The following is an 18,765-nucleotide window of genomic DNA, read 5'->3' on the forward strand; positions in this document are numbered from 1 at the left end:
CAAGTAAGACATATTAAAAACAGAGCATTCAGTATACATTCATAGTATTTTGACTTGCTCAATTGATTTTCCTGACCTCCCTTGGATATTCTTGGTCTCTGCCGTACAACTTTCTATACTCATTAACTCTTTGATACTCCCAGACCTGGAAAATGAATGATTCAGCAGCTGTGTTCCTGTATTTGCTGGGACTCAGGGTAAGTAAGAAGCAAGGTGGAGGTGTTCAGGAATCTAAAGTTACATGCTACATAGCAAAGCAAATCATTTCCTATACAAAGTGACTGGGAAATCCAGAATCTTTTGCACACTATATTGGATCCTGTATTATCACGAACTATTCAGTAAGATTTTAATGTATTTATTTTCTGTGTGTGTGTTTGTATTTCCAAATAAACTCTGCTGGGCTACTTAACATTAACATGTATTGCAGAATTCTTTCATCAGTTTTTACTTTTAAAAAGTTTCTGTTTCAATTTTATGGGAGAAGGTAGAAGTTTTCTGCTATGTAACTGAAAATTTATTCATTCATTAAAGTTAAAAATATTTGTTAGAAATTGGTGGAATACTATTAATTCTCATGTGATTTACATGAAACTAAATACACATTCTCTATTTTGTTTTGCTTAAAATTTCTGCATGTGTGGGCTTCTTTTTTCCTTATTGCCACAAATCCCTTTGTGTATTGGGATGGAAAATGGGTTTTACACTGGACAAATAATGTTATTTTGGCAAAGAAGTACTTAGCTTTCCTGCTTCAAGTATTCAAATATTACATTAGAAATCAATATATTTGTTTACTGTACAAATGTCCTTCATACAATTTTGTAATATTCTGGGATGGGAGAGGGAGCAAGAAATAGGAGGGTTATGGGTTGGAGGGAAATTATGGGGGGGGGAAGCCACTGTAATCCAAAGGCTGTACTTTGGAAATTTATATTTATTAAATAAAAGTTAAACAATTTTGTAATCTTCATCTTCCTTTTCATTTATTCCTTTGTAAAAAAGATTTATTTTACTTGAAAGTCAGAGTTACACACAGAGAGAAGGAGAGAGAGAGACATCTTCCAACTGCTGGTTCACTCCCCATTTGGCCACAGTGGCTGTGTGCCTATCCAAAGCCAGGAGCCAGCAGCTTCTTTTTGGTCTCCTACACAGGTGCAGGAGCCCAAGGGCCTGGGCCATCTTCTACTGCTGGATAGTAATTTGAGTAGCCAGGACTTGAACTGGCACCCATGTGGGATGTCAGCACTGCAAGCCACAGCTTTACTTGCTGTGCCCCAGCATCGGCCCCTTTATTCTTATGACTATTGCTATGCTATTGGAATTTATAATTGATAATGCTGAACAATTGAAACTGTCTTATTTACAATTTATAGGACTGGATATGGCAGTTTTACTTGAAGTAAGATATGTAGCCTGCTTATTGTATGATTTTTGGAAAAGCATGTATTTATATATAACAGCAGATCTGTTAATCATTTAAAAGTGAATTATCATGATTACTGAGATGTAAAGAATGCAATACATGCTAATGAGTTAGGAGTCATAGACATTTAGAATTGGAAGGATTTTAGAACCTTTTCAAAACTGCAGATTTTATGAAAAACTAGTAATTTTTTTTATTTGACAGGCAGAGTTATAGACAGTGAGAGAGACAGAGAGAAAGGTCTTCCTTCCATTGGTTCACTCCCCAAATGGCCGCCACAGTTGGAGTTGCACCCATCGGAATCCAGGAATCAGGTGCTTTCTCCTGGTCTCCCATGCAGGTGCAGGGCCCAAGCACTTGGGCCATCCTCCACTGCCTTCCTGGGCCATAGCAGAGAGCTGGACTGAAAAAGGAGCAACCATGACTAAAACCCAGTGTCCATATGGGATACCAGCACCACAGGTGGAGAATTAACCAAGTGAGCCACGGTGTTGGCCCCCGATAAATTTACTCTTAAGAAAATATCAAAATATCTTATTCAGTATAAAGTTAGTAGTGAAAAAGAGACTACCTTGTTGAACACAGAAATTTGAGATTATATTTCTTGGTATTAATTTGCATCTTAAGGCTTATTGCCTAGTTTATTTCAATATTTCAATCTAATATTACTAACAATGTCTTGTACTTAGTGGTTCACTGTGTGCAAGACAATATTCTTTTGATTTTTTAAAAAGATTTATTTATTTATTTGGAAGTCAGAGTTACACAGATAATGAACAAGAGGAAGAGAGAGGGAGAGAGAGGTCCTCCATGTGCTGGTTCACTCCCCAGATGGCCTAAAAGGTCAGAGATATGCCAATCTGAAGCCAGGAGCCAGGACCTCTTCAGGGTCTCCCATGCAGATTCAGGGGCCCAAGGACTTTGGCCAACTTCTACTGCTCTCCCAGGCTATAGCAGAGAGCTGGATGGAAAGTGGAGCAGCTGGAACTTGAACCAGCTTCCATATGGGATGCCCACACTGCATACAGTGGCTTTACTGGCTACACCACAGTGCTGGCCTCAAGACAATGCTCTAAAATGATGTATTAATTAGTCCCAAATATTGAAAAGTGGCATGGTACACATTTGAATGTGTTGTTTTGTACTAGTTGTAGAAAGAGTTTAAAGCATATTTATATTTAAAAATGTAAGCTTTGATCTAAAGCTTTACTTTCCCTTAAGGTGCCTGTTTGGAAACAGAGATCATTGAAGTCGATCTTGAGTACAACTGATCTTACCCAAACCTCCTTTATCACATGAGGATGCTCAATGCCAAGGCCCAGAGAAGTAAAGTGAATTGATCAAGGTCACATAGGTAAGTTGTAGCAGGGATAATTCTGTATTAGAATTAGGTATCCTGATACATAGGCCACTGTTCTGTCAATTTAGTACTCCTTCTGGAGTTAAAGATTATAAGTTGTGGAAAATTAAGTTTGGAAATTTAGTGGTTGCTATGTTGTTATGGTGAGAAATTTCTGTGTATACTTATGAGTTGCTTAAATGTTATTCAATATATTTTTCTAGAATGTTTGCTATTTGAAATGTATAACAAATAGCTTCATCTATTTGCCAAAAGAATTTTTTAAAGATTTATTTATATTATTTGAAAGTTAGAATTACAGAGAGAAGGAGAGGCAGAGAGAGTGGTCTTCTATTCACTGGTTCACTCCACAGTTGGCCTCCATGGCTGGAGCTGTGCCAACCAGAAGCCAGGAGCCAGGAGCCAGGAGCCTCTTCCTGGTCTCCTATGCAGGTGCAGGGGCCCAAGGACTTGGACCATCTTGTAGTGCTTTCCCAGGCCATAGCAGAGAGTTGGATAGGAAGTGGAGCAGCCAGGTCTTGAACTGATGCCCCTATGGAATACCAGCACTGCAGTTGGCAGCCTCACCCACTATGCCACAGTACCAACCCTTGCCAAAAGAATTTATAGAAGCTACTACATATATACACTTAACAATTATTTAGTTACTTGACATGAACTATCCCTGCATATTTGAAAATTTTGAGTGGTATCACTTGGGTTTTAAGAATGTTATATTTTAGGTCTCTTAATATTTTTAGTGATGATGTTTTAAAGGCCCTTTCTGTTTTATGAAAAATGATAAGGATTTTGTTTTTCAATGGCCATAGTATTACCACTTAAAGCAATAGATTAAATAACACTTTTAAACAAAGTCATTTAATACTGAATTCTAGTACATTGGTTTACTTTAAAGTGAGAAACCAGATTTCTTTCAGATATTCTAAATAAGAAATAATCAAAATTGAAGACATCTACAGGTTTTAATCACTTGTTTTAAATATTGGTCATAATGGTCCAATTTAGAGTTTTAATTTTAATTAGCTTTTAAGAGATTCAATATGGTTTATAGAAACAAATCAAAGAACATAATTATATACTCAACCTCCCTCCCTTCTTTTTCCTTCTTTGTCATTTTTTTAGCTTATGAAATGACATTTTTGTCAGGGCTAGTGCCCTGGCCTGACATGAGATGCAGCAGGCTGAGGCTGTCCCTTATCTAATCCTGTTTCCTGTGCTTATTGTTCTGAAGGCACAAGACACATTCCTGCAGGCAGGATGTGACTTCTGATGAAGGTGTATGATGTTCTTTGCTCTATCAGCAGAGCTTGTACCCTGATCTTTGCTACCTTGTAAACTTGTTTCGTTCCTGTGCTATGCATGATTGCACACAATGAATGTTATCTGTATGGGGCCTGGGGTATATATCCTTGTGTTTCTTGGTGCTCGGGGCTGGAGACTGAAGGGTTTCCCCAGGGAGACTGCCTCCAGTCCCTCATCGCCGGGCTCCCTACTTTGGCCTGGAATGCGATGAGGCAATAAACGTGGTGATGAATTGACTGAGTGTGCGTGTCTCCGTGTGGTTTGTCGGGTGGCCTCCGACAGCTGGTGCCGTGACTCAGATTCATCTCATCCACAGGTAAGCCCCTGTAAGAGGGAAGGCTGTGGCGGTAGTAGGCCTTAGGCCGTAGGTATTAAAAGGGAGGCAGATAAGCATGAGTAGGGCGTGGCAGACTAGGGCTTGCCCGGGGAGCCTCTCCAATTCCATGGGGAATATAGTCACATCTAAATGTGAAAAGGATAATAAAGGCCTTGTTAAAAAGTGCTGGGACGCCAGTTGCAGGAGAAAGGAGGGAGCAATTAACACGTGTAGGACTTGAAAGTTAAAAAATTTCTCAGGAGCCCCTCTAAGCCATAACTATGGAAAATGCGCATTTAAAGAAACAAAGCAAGCAGTGTCAAAGTGTCCGGACTACCCATTCTATTTTTGTATTATGTACTAACTCTACCCTTATTATTGATAGGAATGCTTGGGCAGATTATGCGTGGTTGGCTTTAAAAAAATGTAAATCAAAATATGCCACAAATAGTTAAGATTGCACAAACCTACAAAAATGTAACAATTACAGATAATAAGAGGCTACTATCATTATGGCTAAATGGTTACCCACCGTGTTCCATCCGCTGAAAAATTTGTTGTCTTATCTAAAAGAGATGTTACAAATATTTAATAAAACACAAATCACTAATTTCAGAGTAATGGAAAATGTTAGCGCATTTGTTAATTGGACTGTGTGTGCCTCAACATGTCTGTTTAACAAGTAACAATGCCTCAGATCTCCATGCCATGGGATTGTCTAGCCAGTTCTCAGGCTGTCTGCAGCAACTTGAGTTGTTGTATTGAAATGGTACTTTTTTTTTTTTTATGTCCCTGACATGGGTGCCCAAGAAGCTAATTCTCCCTCAGTTATGTTTCAATTTACCCTTAAAACACATTGAGTATTATTGTGTTTGATTGCTGGATATATACTTGTATGAAAAATTTGTATTGTATTCTTATAATGTGTTAATTATGTCTACCTCTCAATGCAGCCCTAGGGCCAAATGTAAGGACAAATTTTTGAAATGAAGAGGCTTGTATCTAGGTTCAGCTCTGGTGGACAAGTAACTTTGTTGCCAAATGACCTTCTCCTGCTCCTTGGGAGCCTGGCCAGTTCCCGGGGAGGAGGATAAAGGAATGTTTCTGATAAACAGGTGGGCATGCTTCGTGTCTTGGCTCTCTGGCCAAGATCCGGGATGGGACACACTGCTTGACTAAAATCTTGGCAATGAGCCACCCTTGTCCTTGGAGGCTTTAAGAGGGAGCCAGAACAAGTCTCTGCTACTGCTGCTTCATCCCAGGGGAACACACAGTCAAGCTAAATGTTAAACATGCCTGTAATGATTACTAATAATGTCTGATTCTCAGTATGGATTCTTTTCTGGTGCTTTGTAAAGATTGCCTAGTGATGCCCACAACACTATAAATTCTACTAAACGTAAGTACAATGTAAACATGGATCAATTTGCTACTGTGGCTGAGGTATTCTGTGGCAGTCCCTTTCATAAAAAATTAACAAAATAAATTCACTTAAAAACAAGACATTCAGGACCTGCCACTCTACATGGTATGTCATTGCAAAAATTATCAAGGGGGCCTATGCCCAATAAATAAGGGTGCTATAAATGTGGACAGCAGGGACACGTACACAAATTGTCCAAAAGTCAAAAATCAAAATAAGGCTCCTCCTGGTATTTTCCCCAGTGCTAAAGGGGAAGGCATTGGGCCAATAACTATCACTCCAAAACTGATAAAAAAGGTAATTCATTAAAAAACAGAGTTCAAAAAACTGGAAGCGGGGCCAGCCTCAGGCCCTCCCAACAGGAATCAGTGGACTGTCTTGCTATAGTATCATTAAAGCAATGGAGCCATGTTTATTGCAACATTCTGTTAATCTATACTCCTTTACCATCTTTCCTCTAAATAATTTTAGTGTGCACTATAAGGCTTGCAGCATATTTCTTGCAGATTAAACTAAAAGTAACTAAGTCTGTGCACAGCAGACAGCTAAAAAATAATTTGCTGTCACAAATTGGTATAGTCAACAGAATCTACAAGTATACAAAGCAATGCCTTTCTTTAAAAGGAAAACTAAAGTCACATGTGTAACCTGTGATGTTCCTGGCTGGAAAGAAAGGAATGGGCTCTCTGCTCAGGATTGAGTAAAAATTGGAATGACAAGTTACGGAGTGCATAGCCTCCACAAGTTATTAAGGTTTTACAATCGGTAAAATAAAGGGATCCTATCACCAATCAATGAAATACACCTAATCCAATACTGGTATGGGACATGGACTCCTAAGGGATGGTTTTTTTTATGTAGTAAATATGCCTTCACATCGTTAGCCTCTGATAACTTCCGCAATTGCTCCCTGGACTGTGTGGCCCCGATGCTGACATCTGTATTTACAGCGGCGGATAGAGTGCATCGGCAGCATGCTTTACCTAAAGACTGTAATGGCAACATCATCCTAATAGGAGAGGACACTGCCCCGGCCATGGCTGTACCAGTAGTAAGTGTTCCTGGACTGGCCTTTGGAAATCACCATGGACTGCGAAGGCTTACATGTTTAGTGACCAAAACAATTAATCTTACTGCTACTGGACTGTCCAATATAGCCAAAGAATTGGATCAAGTTCACTCAGGAGTACTTTTAAACCATGCAGCTAACAATTACTTGATGTTAAAAGATCATATAAGTTGTAAATCTGTAACAGGAAAATATTGTTTTAACATTACTAACAATGTGCCATATATAGAGTCTGTTGTTGATAAACTTAAAAATGAAATGCAACATATGTCTATTACTAACCCCCTAACATTTGGAGGGTTTCAATGGATTCATTGGTTACTAATGTTGACTGGACCACTACTGCTTTTCCTACTTGGTATGGGATGTTTTCCATGTGTTCTGCATTTTATGCTGACTTCGCTACAGTCTGTATGAACTGACATTCATCATTATTTGTAATCACAAATAATTAATATTTGGCTGTATGTTTCATCTCTCACCTAATGTTGGGCTGGAATGGTACTCAGAGACGGGTAAGACACTCAGCATCCTGTACCAACCTAAGACAGGGCTCTAGGCCAAGCTGCCAGAGTTACCGATGATGGGTAAGGACAGAGATGACTGAGGGCAACCTAAGACAGAGGCCATTCTCAATTAAATAAAAAAGGGGGAGATGTAGGCAGCCCATAAACAAGTCATAGACAAGTCAAGGTCAGTCTTGGTTTGTGAAACTCCTGAAAAAAAAAAAAAAAAAAGGTCACCTATTCCCATGCTCCAGAAGAATGATCAAACAAGAACACTCCGAGTGGCAGTGGATCAGCATATCCATTCAGGAATCTCATTACTAAACCAACGGGTCGACGTTCTCCAGGAAGAACTGAATCTTAGACGGGGATGTGGGGAACCCCCTGCTTGGTTCAATCTGTCGCTTTGCGTTACTCCGTTTCCCTGGCATAACTATACTCGTCTTGCTAATTTGTCTCGCTCTTTAGGTGCCACCTTGAACCATACCTGGGATAGTAATTTCACTCATTTTCTGCGTGAACTACGGCAAGAGATTTGGGTTCTTAACACAACTGGACACAGATATTTGGTCCCCATTTGAAGTCATCGTTACAAAACCCCCATCCCCTGCAATACAGCAGGTGTTGCTTGGTTTCTTGGACCAGTAGCCAGAGACGGATAAGTGCCTTGAGGGATGGCATGCAACCTAAGACAGCAGAGGGCTGAAACTGCTCATGCAAGTTGACCCTCTGGCAAAGACGGGTAAGCTGCCACTTCGCTCAGGGGTGCCTAAGACAGGTGCTGGTCCTAAAGTAATAAAAGGGGGAGCTGTGGGGAGCCGGCCCCCACAGCCTCTGTCTTCTGCTTGCCTGCCTGCCTAGACCTGCCTGTAGACTGATGTGAAGTAAAACAACCAAACGTTCCCACCATTCCAATGTGTGCAAACAGAGAGACTATCAAAAGGACAGTACATACCTTCAAGGACACTCTCTAAAACAGGGGGCTGTGGTATGTGATATGCCGTGGAAGCCTCAGTCTCTCTCTTCCTAACTGCTTCATTGACCGCTTGCTCCTACACTGTTCTTAGGGTGGACCGGTAGTCAATGACGGGTAAGCACTCGCAGGCTTCTCTAGCGACCTAAGACAGAGGACAGGACATGCTTCCTGTATCCTTGATGATGGGTAAGCAGAGTAAGCGCTGCAGGGCACCTAAGACAGGCACGAGTCCACACCATTCAGCGTTTAATGCGAGGGACTTGTAGGGGATGGATCCTCCCCTGCAGCCCTCTGGACAGTGTAGACACCGGTTAACATAAACACCAGGCCATTCTTGTACAAACAAGAAGGGGGAGATGTCGGGGCTAGTGCCCTGGCCTGACATGAGATGCAGCAGGCTGAGACTGTCCCTTATCTAATCCTGTTTCCTGTGCTTATTGTTCTGAAGGCACAAGACACATTCCTGCAGGCAGGATGTGACTTCTGATGAAGGTGTATGATGTTCTTTGCTCTATCAGCAGAGCTTGTACCCTGATCTTTGCTACCTTGTAAACTTGTTTCGTTCCTGTGCTATGCATGATTGCACACAATGAATGTTATCTGTATGGGGCCTGGGGTATATATCCTTGTGTTTCTTGGTGCTCGGGGCTGGAGACTGAAGGGTTTCCCCAGGGAGACTGCCTCCAGTCCCTCATCGCCGGGCTCCCTACTTTGGCCTGGAATGCGATGAGGCAATAAACGTGGTGATGAATTGACTGAGTGTGCGTGTCTCCGTGTGGTTTGTTGGGTGGCCTCCGACAATTTTAAGTTTACATTACATTAAAAAGGGTTGTTGAATCAAGGGACAAGTTTAACAGGCAAAAAGCAAAAAGATCCTAATTTAGAGGGACTACTGACAATGGCTCTAAACAATATTTGAATATCAAATCTAAACAATATTTGAAGAAATTGGTAAAATAAATATTTTTAATTTCTCCTACTAAAATGCTCAGTCTCATTATTTATCAAATATTAGTGCAAAAATATGGACTTAAATGATCACAAAAAGTGATTAATTTTTGTGTAATAAAGTCCAATTTTTGTCAAGGCTTTTTGACAGTCTCACAGAAAACTTATGTTTGTGAATGGGAAGAATAATATCAAAATGTCAATACTACCAAAAGCAATTTACAGATTCAATGCAATCCCAATCAACATACCAATGATATTCTTCTCAGAGCTAGAAAAAATGATGCTAAAATTCATATAGAAACATGAGAGATGCTTAACATCTAAAGCAATATTATAAAACAAAAAAAGCTAGAGACATCATACCATATTTTAAGACATATTACAGGGGTCAGCACTATGACAAAGCAGGTAAAGTCACCGTCTGCAGTGCCACCATCTCATGTGGATGCCAGTATGTTTTCCAGCTGCTCCACTTCTTATACCCCTCTCTGTTATAGCCTGAGAAAAAAGTAGAAAATGGCCAGTCTTTGGGCCCCTGAACCTGCATAGAGACCTGGAAGAAGCTCCTAACACTTTGGATTCAGATCAACACAGTTCCGGCCATTGTGGCCATTTGGGGAGTAAACCAGTGGGTGGAAGACCTCTCTCTCTCTGCCTCTACCTCTCTGTAACTCTGCCTTTCAAATAAATAAATAAACTGTAAAAAACAAAAAGAAGAAGTGTTAGCACTGACATAATAACAGACACATAGTTCAATGGAAAAGAATAGGTAGCACAGAAATAACCCAAATTTCTACTGGCAACTCATATTTAACAAAGGAACTAAAATGAACCGGAGAAAGAAGAATCTCTTTCACAAGTGGTGCAGAGGAACCTGATTATCCATATGTAGAAGCCTGAAAATAGACTCCAACTATGTGACTCCACACTATGTGAAAGTGAACTCACAGTGAACTAAAAATCTAATCATAAGACCAAAACCTAAGTAAACATAGGGAAACTCTAAATATTGTCAACAGACAATAGTTTTGGGTACGATTCCAATAGCAATAGTAACAAAAATAAAAACAGACATTTGAGTATATCAAACTAAGATACTTCTACAAAACAAAGTAAACATCAGAGTGTAGATACAATGAACAGAATGGCAGGAAAAATTAAAACTCTGAATGTTTACAGATTTCCATAACATATATATATTGGAAAAACTCCAAAAACTACAGTGAAGAAACAGGCAAGGATCTGAATAGACATTTCTCAGAAGAAACGTAAATGGTCAAAACATGTGACTATGCCCAATGTCACTGGCCATTATGTAAATATAAATCAGAACACAATATCAGTCTCCAACATCTGTGGGAGAATACAACGCTCAGGTTTTTGTGTGTGCAGCAAGTGGGTTTTAGAGGACCCTGTTCACCTCTGGAGAGCAGAGTCTACAGGGAGATAGAGAAACCTTACTGCTTTCCTAACGGGCTTATTAAGTTCTCAACCAGTGCCTGTTAGTCTTGCCACAAACTTTCTAGTCTCACTACTTTCCTTCTTCTTCCTCTTCTCTGTGACTTGTAAAATAGTATACATTTTATATACTATAGATACTTTTGATTTATTTTATTCCTTCGGTCTCTTATGAAGTTTCCCCACAAAATCACAGCCCTCAAAATATTCATTCATTTATGCAGTCTGCAGATTTCATGAGCTACTGAATTCCAAGTAGTATGTTAAAGGCAAGATCTAGGCCTAACAGAAAAGTGGTCTGAATTCTGTGCCTAGAAGAGGATTTGGGACATAGTAGAACTTCAGTGAAGTGCTATGAGAATGACATGCACTCAGTAAATGAGGAATCTAAAGCATACACTGCATTTAAGCAACACAGCAGCTGCTACTGACCACGGGTAGAGCAATTGAGAGGAATAATGGGAACAAAAATAAGACATCAATAAGTTGAATAATAACAGAGAGAAAACAAAATGAGATAGATGCCAACATTACTGACCTATTTTTGAGGAATTAAATTGATAGAGAGGCTGACATTGTGGCTAAGTGGGGTAAGCTGCAATCTGTGAGGCCAGCATATCATGTGAGTTTCACTTTGAGTTTAGGATTCTCCACTTCCAATTTAGCTCACTGCTAAAGCACCTGGGAAACCAGCAGAAGATGGATGAAGGACTTGGGTCCCTGCCACTCACGTGGGAGACTTGGATGAAGCTCTTGACTTCAGCATGCCCCAGGCTCAACTATTGAAACTCTCTGGAGTGTGAGCCAGCAGATGAAAGCTATCTCTGTCTATCCCTCTCTCTCTCTAAATCCACCTTTCAAATAAACAAATATTTAATAAACAAAATAACTGATTTCAAAATACACAAAAACATGAACAATATTATATCATCTTTATGCCAAAATGATAAAAAATAACAGATGCTAGAGAGCATATGGGAAAAGAAAACCTTCATATATGGTGGGTGAAAATACAAATTAGTACAGTTGTTATGGAGAACAGTATGGTCACTCCTTAAAAAAGATAAAAATTTGGGCCAGCACTGTGGTGCAGTGGGTTAAAACCCTGGCCTGAAGGGCCAGCATCCCATTTGGGTGCCAGTTCTAGTTCCAGCTGCTCTTCTTCCAGTCCAGCTCTCTGCTATGTCCTGGGATAGCAGAAGAAGATGGCCCAAGTCCTTGGGCCCACCCACCCACGTGGGAGACCCAGAGGAAGCTCCTGTTTCCAGGCTTCAGAAAGGCACAGCTCCAGCCTTTGTAGTCATCTGTAGAGTGAACCAGCTAATGGAGGACCTCTCTGTGTCTCTACCTCTGTCTGTAACTCTTTCAAATAAATAACAAAAATTTAAAATAAAGATAAAAATTGACGTACTGTTTGACAGTTATCTTGCTCTTGGCTATATATAAGAAGGAAATTTTATTCGAAGGAAATGAGAAGAGCATATCAAAGATACAGCAATTTTCCCATAACAGAGTTCACTGCAGCCATGATTTGAAACCAATCTAGCTGTCCATCAATGAAAAAAATGGACAGAGGAACATCATTTAGATACGAAAAAGAACAAAATATTATTAAATGAATTGAAATAAGCCAGAAACAGGAACATAAATGTCACATAGTCCTTGTCACATGTGGAAGTGAAAGAAAATAATGGATCTGAACACAGAACTGTGATTATTAGAGGCTGAGAAGGGAAGCAGCTAGGGATAGAAGGGGATTGGATAATAGGTAACAAAATACAAAGAGGCAGAAGGAACTTCTGGTGTTCCATAATATAATGAGATGACTACATTCAACCATATTAGGTTCTGTGCAAAGAACTGGAAGAGAGGAGCTGGTAGTCTCAAATCATGGAGAAGAATTAAACTGTAGTTGCTTGGGGGCCAGCATTGTGGCACAGTGGGCTAACACCCTGGCCTGAAGCACCAGCATCCCACGTGGGCACCAGTTCTAGTCCAGGCTGCTCCTCTTCCAATCCAACTCTCTGCTATGGCCTGGGAAAGCAGTAGAAGATGGCCCAAGTCCTTGTGTCCCTGAACCCAAGTGGGAGATCTGGAAGAAGCTCCTGGTTCCTGGCATCAGATTGGCACAGCTCCGGCCATTGCAGCCATCTGGGGAGTGAACCAGCAGAGGAAGACCTCTCCCTCTCTCTGCTGCTACTTCTCTCTGTAACTCTGTCTTTCAAATAAATAAATCTTTAAACAAATTGATAAAACTGTAGTTGCTTAGCTTGATCAGTTTCTACTGTGTAAATGTGTACAAATACTGCACTACACCCTGTAATAGTGTCTGACTAGTACACACTGATCACAAATTATTTAAATAAAATTTTAAAAATCAGAAGCATTTCTTTATATTAACAATGAACTCTTTGAAAAAGAAATTAGAAAAACATTTCCATGCATAGCAGTGTAAAAACCAGGAACCAATGTCTTCAGCATTATCAGTGATGAATCAGATTCACAGCCCTCAGCACTCAGATTTTGCCATAGACCTTACCATGGCAATTGTGGGCATATGATAGTAAATCAATGGACAGGAACACTTTGTCTCTAAATCTGTTCAATAAATAAACAAGGAATTCATCAAAGAAAAAGAGATACCAATTTATATGCCAGGTCACAAAAACACATGCACTTGAGCTATCCTCCACTCTGTGATGCCAACAATTCTTTCAGACATGTTACATTTTCAGAGACTTTTCTGTAATCTTGCTAAGCTTCCTGGAAATCTGCCTTACGGCAAAGGGTTTCCCAATTCCATTACACTCATGATTTTTCTTTTGTGTGAATTATTAGTTTACCATCTAGAGATAATTTATGGTACAAAACTTTTCTATGCATGCATGTTTTCTCATTTGTGAGTCTGTTCATGGGAATTGAAGACTGATTTATAGCAGAAATATTTTTCCAAAGTCATTGCATGGAATTTTGTTCCTTATGAATCCTCTGAAGTCTGTTGATGTCTAATTTCTGGCTAACAGTTTTATCAAATTCACAGCATGCAAAGAATATTACCTTTTGGGAATTCTATATCTATACAAGCCTGAAATAAAGAAAATGTTTTTACACAATCATTATACTCCTAAGAAACCACCTGTGTCAATTCTCTGATGTACCATTGACTTCTGACAATCTTTTCACACTAATAATATTTATAAGCTTTCTCCATTACATGAGTCTGTTAGATAGGATGTGATTTCCAGCAAAAGGTTTTATCACAATACGTACATGAATTTTGGGGAAAAGCTCTTCCACCTTCATTATATTGTTAAGGTCTCTCCCTTGTTCAAACTCCATGATGGATTATGAGGCATTACTTATGTGAAATGGCTTTCTCACATGTATTTCATTCATTAGATATATATGTTGTGCATTCTGATATAAGGAGCTTTCCAACACTCATTACACCCATAATGTTTCTCTCCCATGTGAATTCCCTGTTGTCTTATGAGGTATGGCTTCTAATTAAAGGGATTTTTCTTTCAAAGGGGTTTTTCCCTATATGAATTTGATGATGTACAGTGAGGGCTGAATTATGGTAAAAGGCTCTGAGTCATTACATTCATAAAATTTCTCCCCATGAGAATTCTTTTATGTTTGATGAGGTCTGATTTGCACCACAAAGGCTTATTCACATTTATTACATTCATGCATTTCTCCCCTTGGTGAATTCTCTAATATTTCATGAGATATAACTTGTACAAAAAGGTCATATAGAAAATTCCCTGTGTGAATTCTCGGATATCTTATGAGTTATGAATTACAGCAAAAAGGCTTTCCACCATCCTGACATCCATAAAACCTACGTAAATTGAGCAACACAGATATAGGAAAACTAAACACACCCACAACCAGATGGAAATGATATCAGTAATAAATACCCTTGCCACAAAGAAAATCCCAGGATTGGATGGCTTCACTGTTGAATTCTGACAGACATTTAAAGAAGAACTAACTTCAATTTTTCTCAAGTTATTCAAAACAATTGAGAGAGAGGTGATTCTCCCAAATTCTTTCTATGAAGCCAGCATCACCTTCATTCCTAAACCTGAAAAAACTACAACAGAGAAAGTAATTATAGACCAATTTCCCTGATGAACATACATGCAAAGATCTGCAACAAAATTCTGGCCAATTTAATCTAACAATGCATCAGAAAGATCATCCACCCAGACCAAGTGGGATTTATCCTCGGTATGCAAGGATGGGACCAAAGGCTTTTCCACAGTCATTTCATTTATAAGCTTTTCCATGGTGTGAATTCTCTGATGCATTTTGAGTTGTGACTTCTGGCCAAAGGTTTTTCCACAGTCATTGCATTCATAAGGCTTATCCCCTGTGTGAATTCTCTGATGATTTATGAGGTGTGGCTTCTGGGCAAAGGTTTTTCCACAGCCATTGCATTCACAACGCTTATCCCGTGTGTGACTTCTCTGATGCTTTCTGAGGTTTGACTTCTGGCCAAAGGTTTTTCCACAGTCACTGCATTCATAAGGTTTCTCCCCTGTGTGACTTCTCTGATGATTTGTGAGTGTTGATTTCTGGCTAAAGGCATTTCCACAGTCATTGCATTCATAAGGCTTATCACCTGTATGAATTCTCTGATGATTTATGAGGGATGACTTCTGGCCAAAGGTTTTTCCGCAGTCACCACATTCATAAGGCTTATCCCCTGTGTGAATTCTCTGATGATTTATGAGGTGTGGCTTCTGGGCAAAGGTTTTTCCACAGCCATTGCATTCATAAGGCTTATCCCCTGTGTGAATTCTCTGATGCTTTCTGAGGTTTGAATTCAGGCCAAAGGTTTTTCCACAGTCACTGCATTCATAAGGTTTCTCCCCTGTGTGACTTCTCTGATGATTTGTGAGTGTTGATTTCTGGCTAAAGGCATTTCCACAGTCATTGCGTTCATAAGGTTTCTCCCCTGTGTGAATTCTCTGATGATTTATGAGGGATGACTTCTGGCCAAAGGTTTTTCCGCAGTCACCACATTCATAAGGCTTATCCCCTGTGTGAATTCTCTGATGCTTTCTGAGGCTTGACTTCTGGCCAAAGGTTTTTCCACAGTCACTGCATTCATAAGGTTTCTCCCCTGTGTGAATTCTCTGATGCGTTCTGAGGTGTGACTCCTGGCCAAAGGCTTTTCCGCAGTCACTGCATTCATAAGGCTTATCACCTGTATGAATTCTCTGATGATTTATGAGGTGTGACTTCTGGCCAAAGGCTTTTCCACAGTCATTGCATTCATAAGGTTTCTTCCCTGTGTGAATTCTCTGATGATTTATGAGGTGTTTCTTCTGGTCAAATAACTTCCCACAGTCATTACATTTATAAGATTTCAACCCTGTGTGAATTCTCTGATGTCTAATGACACCTGACTTCTGGTGAGTGGTTTCTCCACAATCATTACACACATGAGGGTTTTCCACTATATGAGTGCTGTGATGGAGGGGATGGCAGAATTTATTACTGAATGACTTCCCACAAGTTTTACATGCATAGGATTTCTTCTCTATATTTGGTCTATGATTCATTCTAACATGTGATTGGTAAATGACAGGTTCCACAGGCCCAATATTCTTATAAACGTTCTCTCTTTTGGGACTTTGTTGATGTATACTGAGGTTAGACTTTTTATGGAAATCTTGTAGTATTTCAGTTGTCTTGCCAATAGTGGCAGTTGGCTTATTACAGGTTTCTACCATAAAAAGCTTCTCAGATTCATAGAATATATTCTTCCTTTTGAAGACTTTCCCTTGTCCAATTTGTTCAAGTGCCTGCTCCATGGTCTGAATTTTGTGCTGTTGATTAAGAGGCTCACAGAACTGGAGAGTGTTCCCAGGTACCGTAGTAGCATCAAATTTCTCTCCAGCTTGTAGCTGATCAGGCCCACAATGGGGATACACATTGTGACATACACTGCATTCTTCAGGTTTTATTCCTGAATAGTTTCTCTTTTTGATACTCAGTTTTGGAATATGGCTTATACTTAAATTAAGTGTTTTTCTGAATTCAACTCCCTTGGAAGTTAATGTCTTATTATTTTTCATAACATCCTGATTCAGATTTTCCTCCAGACTTTTCTGGTTGGTCTTAATCAGTTCATCCAGTTTCATGGCAACTGAAGTGAGAAAAAAAATGTCACTGAATCAAATATAATTGTTTCTCCTAGCATACTCATGTAAAAGGAATGAAGTTACTTGTATTTAAGAGGGATAAGATGTTAGGAAAAGTTCTGCATTGGTGCCTCCTCACACAGGGCACCAAAATGTTAGGAAAAGAGTTGTAGAATAGAGGAGACAGTGTATCAATTTACAGCCAGACAGAATTTATTCAGAGAAAATTAATCCACAGAGGTGGGTGACTAACTGGCTGTGTGTACAAGATGGAGCAGGTGGCAGAAGGCCCCAACTCCCAGGGGCTAGACCTTTATAAGGAGGGCTAAGGCTGGGCATGGGGGTAGGGGGCAGCAGTGGAGGGGAATTCCAGGAACTGGGTGGGGGGGCCTTGGGAACCTGGAAAATAATGCAGGGTGGGGTATGAAGACAATAGGCTGTGAGACCCAACTGAGTTTCAAGGGCAAGGAATACATTCCAAAGTTTATATCCTTTGGGCAATGAAGGAGAATGACTCAGGCTTGGTGCTCGTTCCATCATAAAATTTTAACAAAATGATTAGAAAATACATATTTATGAATATACAGGTTTTCTCCATAATACATTAATATATTAAATTGTATCCATAGATTTTCCAATGTTCATCCATGATCCTGTTTACTACCAGAATTTTTTCAAGTATGATTGAGTGGTTTTTGTGGTAAGATGTCTTAAGTCACTGCTTGAGATGCCTGTATCTCAAAACAGTGCCAGTTTAAGCCGAGACTACTCTGCTTCCAATACAGTTCTGGGATAATAGATACTGGAAAGCAGCAGATAATGGTTTATGTGCTTGGGACCCTGTGATAGAGATGAGTAGGTGAAATTCCAGGCTTCTGGCTTCAGATTAGTCATAACTGTTGCTAGTATTTGGGGAGAGAGTTAATAGAAAATATATTTCTCACTGTTTCTCTCTCACTTTCTACTTTCACAAAAATGAATAAGACTTCGCAGAATGGACTAATATTTAATAAATATATTCATCTGTAATCTAGAAACCAATTTTTCCCTGTCCATTTTTTAATGTATTTTTATTTATTTATTTATTTGTCAGAGTTAGACAGAGACAGAGACAAAGATCTTCCTTCCATTGGCTCACCCCTCAAATGGCAAATACGGTTGGAACTATGCCAATCCAAAGTCAGGAGCCAGTTGCTTCCTCCTTATCTCCTTTGTACGTGCAGGGGCCCAAGCATTTGGGCCATCCTCCAGTGCCCTCCTGGGCTACAGCAGAGAGCCGGACTGGAAGAGGTGCAACTGGGACTAGAACCCAAGGCCCATATGGGATGCCGGCACTGCAGGGGGAGGATTATCCAAGTGAGCCACAGCGCGAGCCCCTTTTTAAATTTTAGAAAAATTGTGGGTTTTGTACTTCTGTGATATTTCAACCATAAATATGGGGACGTTTTACTAGATCATTTCCTTGAAGGTAAAGAGTGAAATGTGTCTATACTCTAAGAAGGATCACATTCATGGGACAAGATTTGAATATGTGGTTGTCTCATGTTCTGTCTTCCCAGGGAAACAGCATTTGTGAAATTTTTCTAATGAAATTCTCTGTTTTATCTGCACTCTTACAGTTTCCCCATATTTCTAAGGAAACCTGACATCCTCAGCTTCTTTGAACTGCAACAGTTACAGAAAGTCCCAATATACCACCTTGGCTATACATTCCCACCAGTTTAAATAATTTGTTTCTGCAATCCAGAGTCTGCTCAATTATTGAAAATTGATTTCTAACTCATTGTGCAGACGTCAGCCCTGGTTACCTCCTCTTGTTT

At 39.8% G+C, this 18,765-nt stretch overlaps 1 protein-coding gene across 4 annotated transcripts in view; it reads right to left on the reverse strand.

Annotated features, from left to right (window-relative positions):
- Window positions 1–11,954: 11,954 nt before the first annotated feature.
- LOC133777050 (zinc finger protein 883-like) overlaps window positions 11,955–18,765 on the reverse strand; it is a 56,981-nt gene continuing 50,170 nt past the window's right edge. For all 4 annotated transcript variants that reach the window (XM_062216469.1, XM_062216471.1, XM_062216470.1 and 1 more), the window contains one exon: window positions 11,955–16,950. In XM_062216469.1, the coding sequence (XP_062072453.1) occupies window positions 14,966–16,950 (1,985 nt within the window). In that variant the 3' untranslated portion in view covers window positions 11,955–14,965. The remainder of the gene's footprint in view (window positions 16,951–18,765) is intronic.

The sequence above is a fragment of the Lepus europaeus genome, chromosome 18, assembly GCF_033115175.1.
Source record: "Lepus europaeus isolate LE1 chromosome 18, mLepTim1.pri, whole genome shotgun sequence".
NCBI lineage: Eukaryota > Metazoa > Chordata > Mammalia > Lagomorpha > Leporidae > Lepus > Lepus europaeus.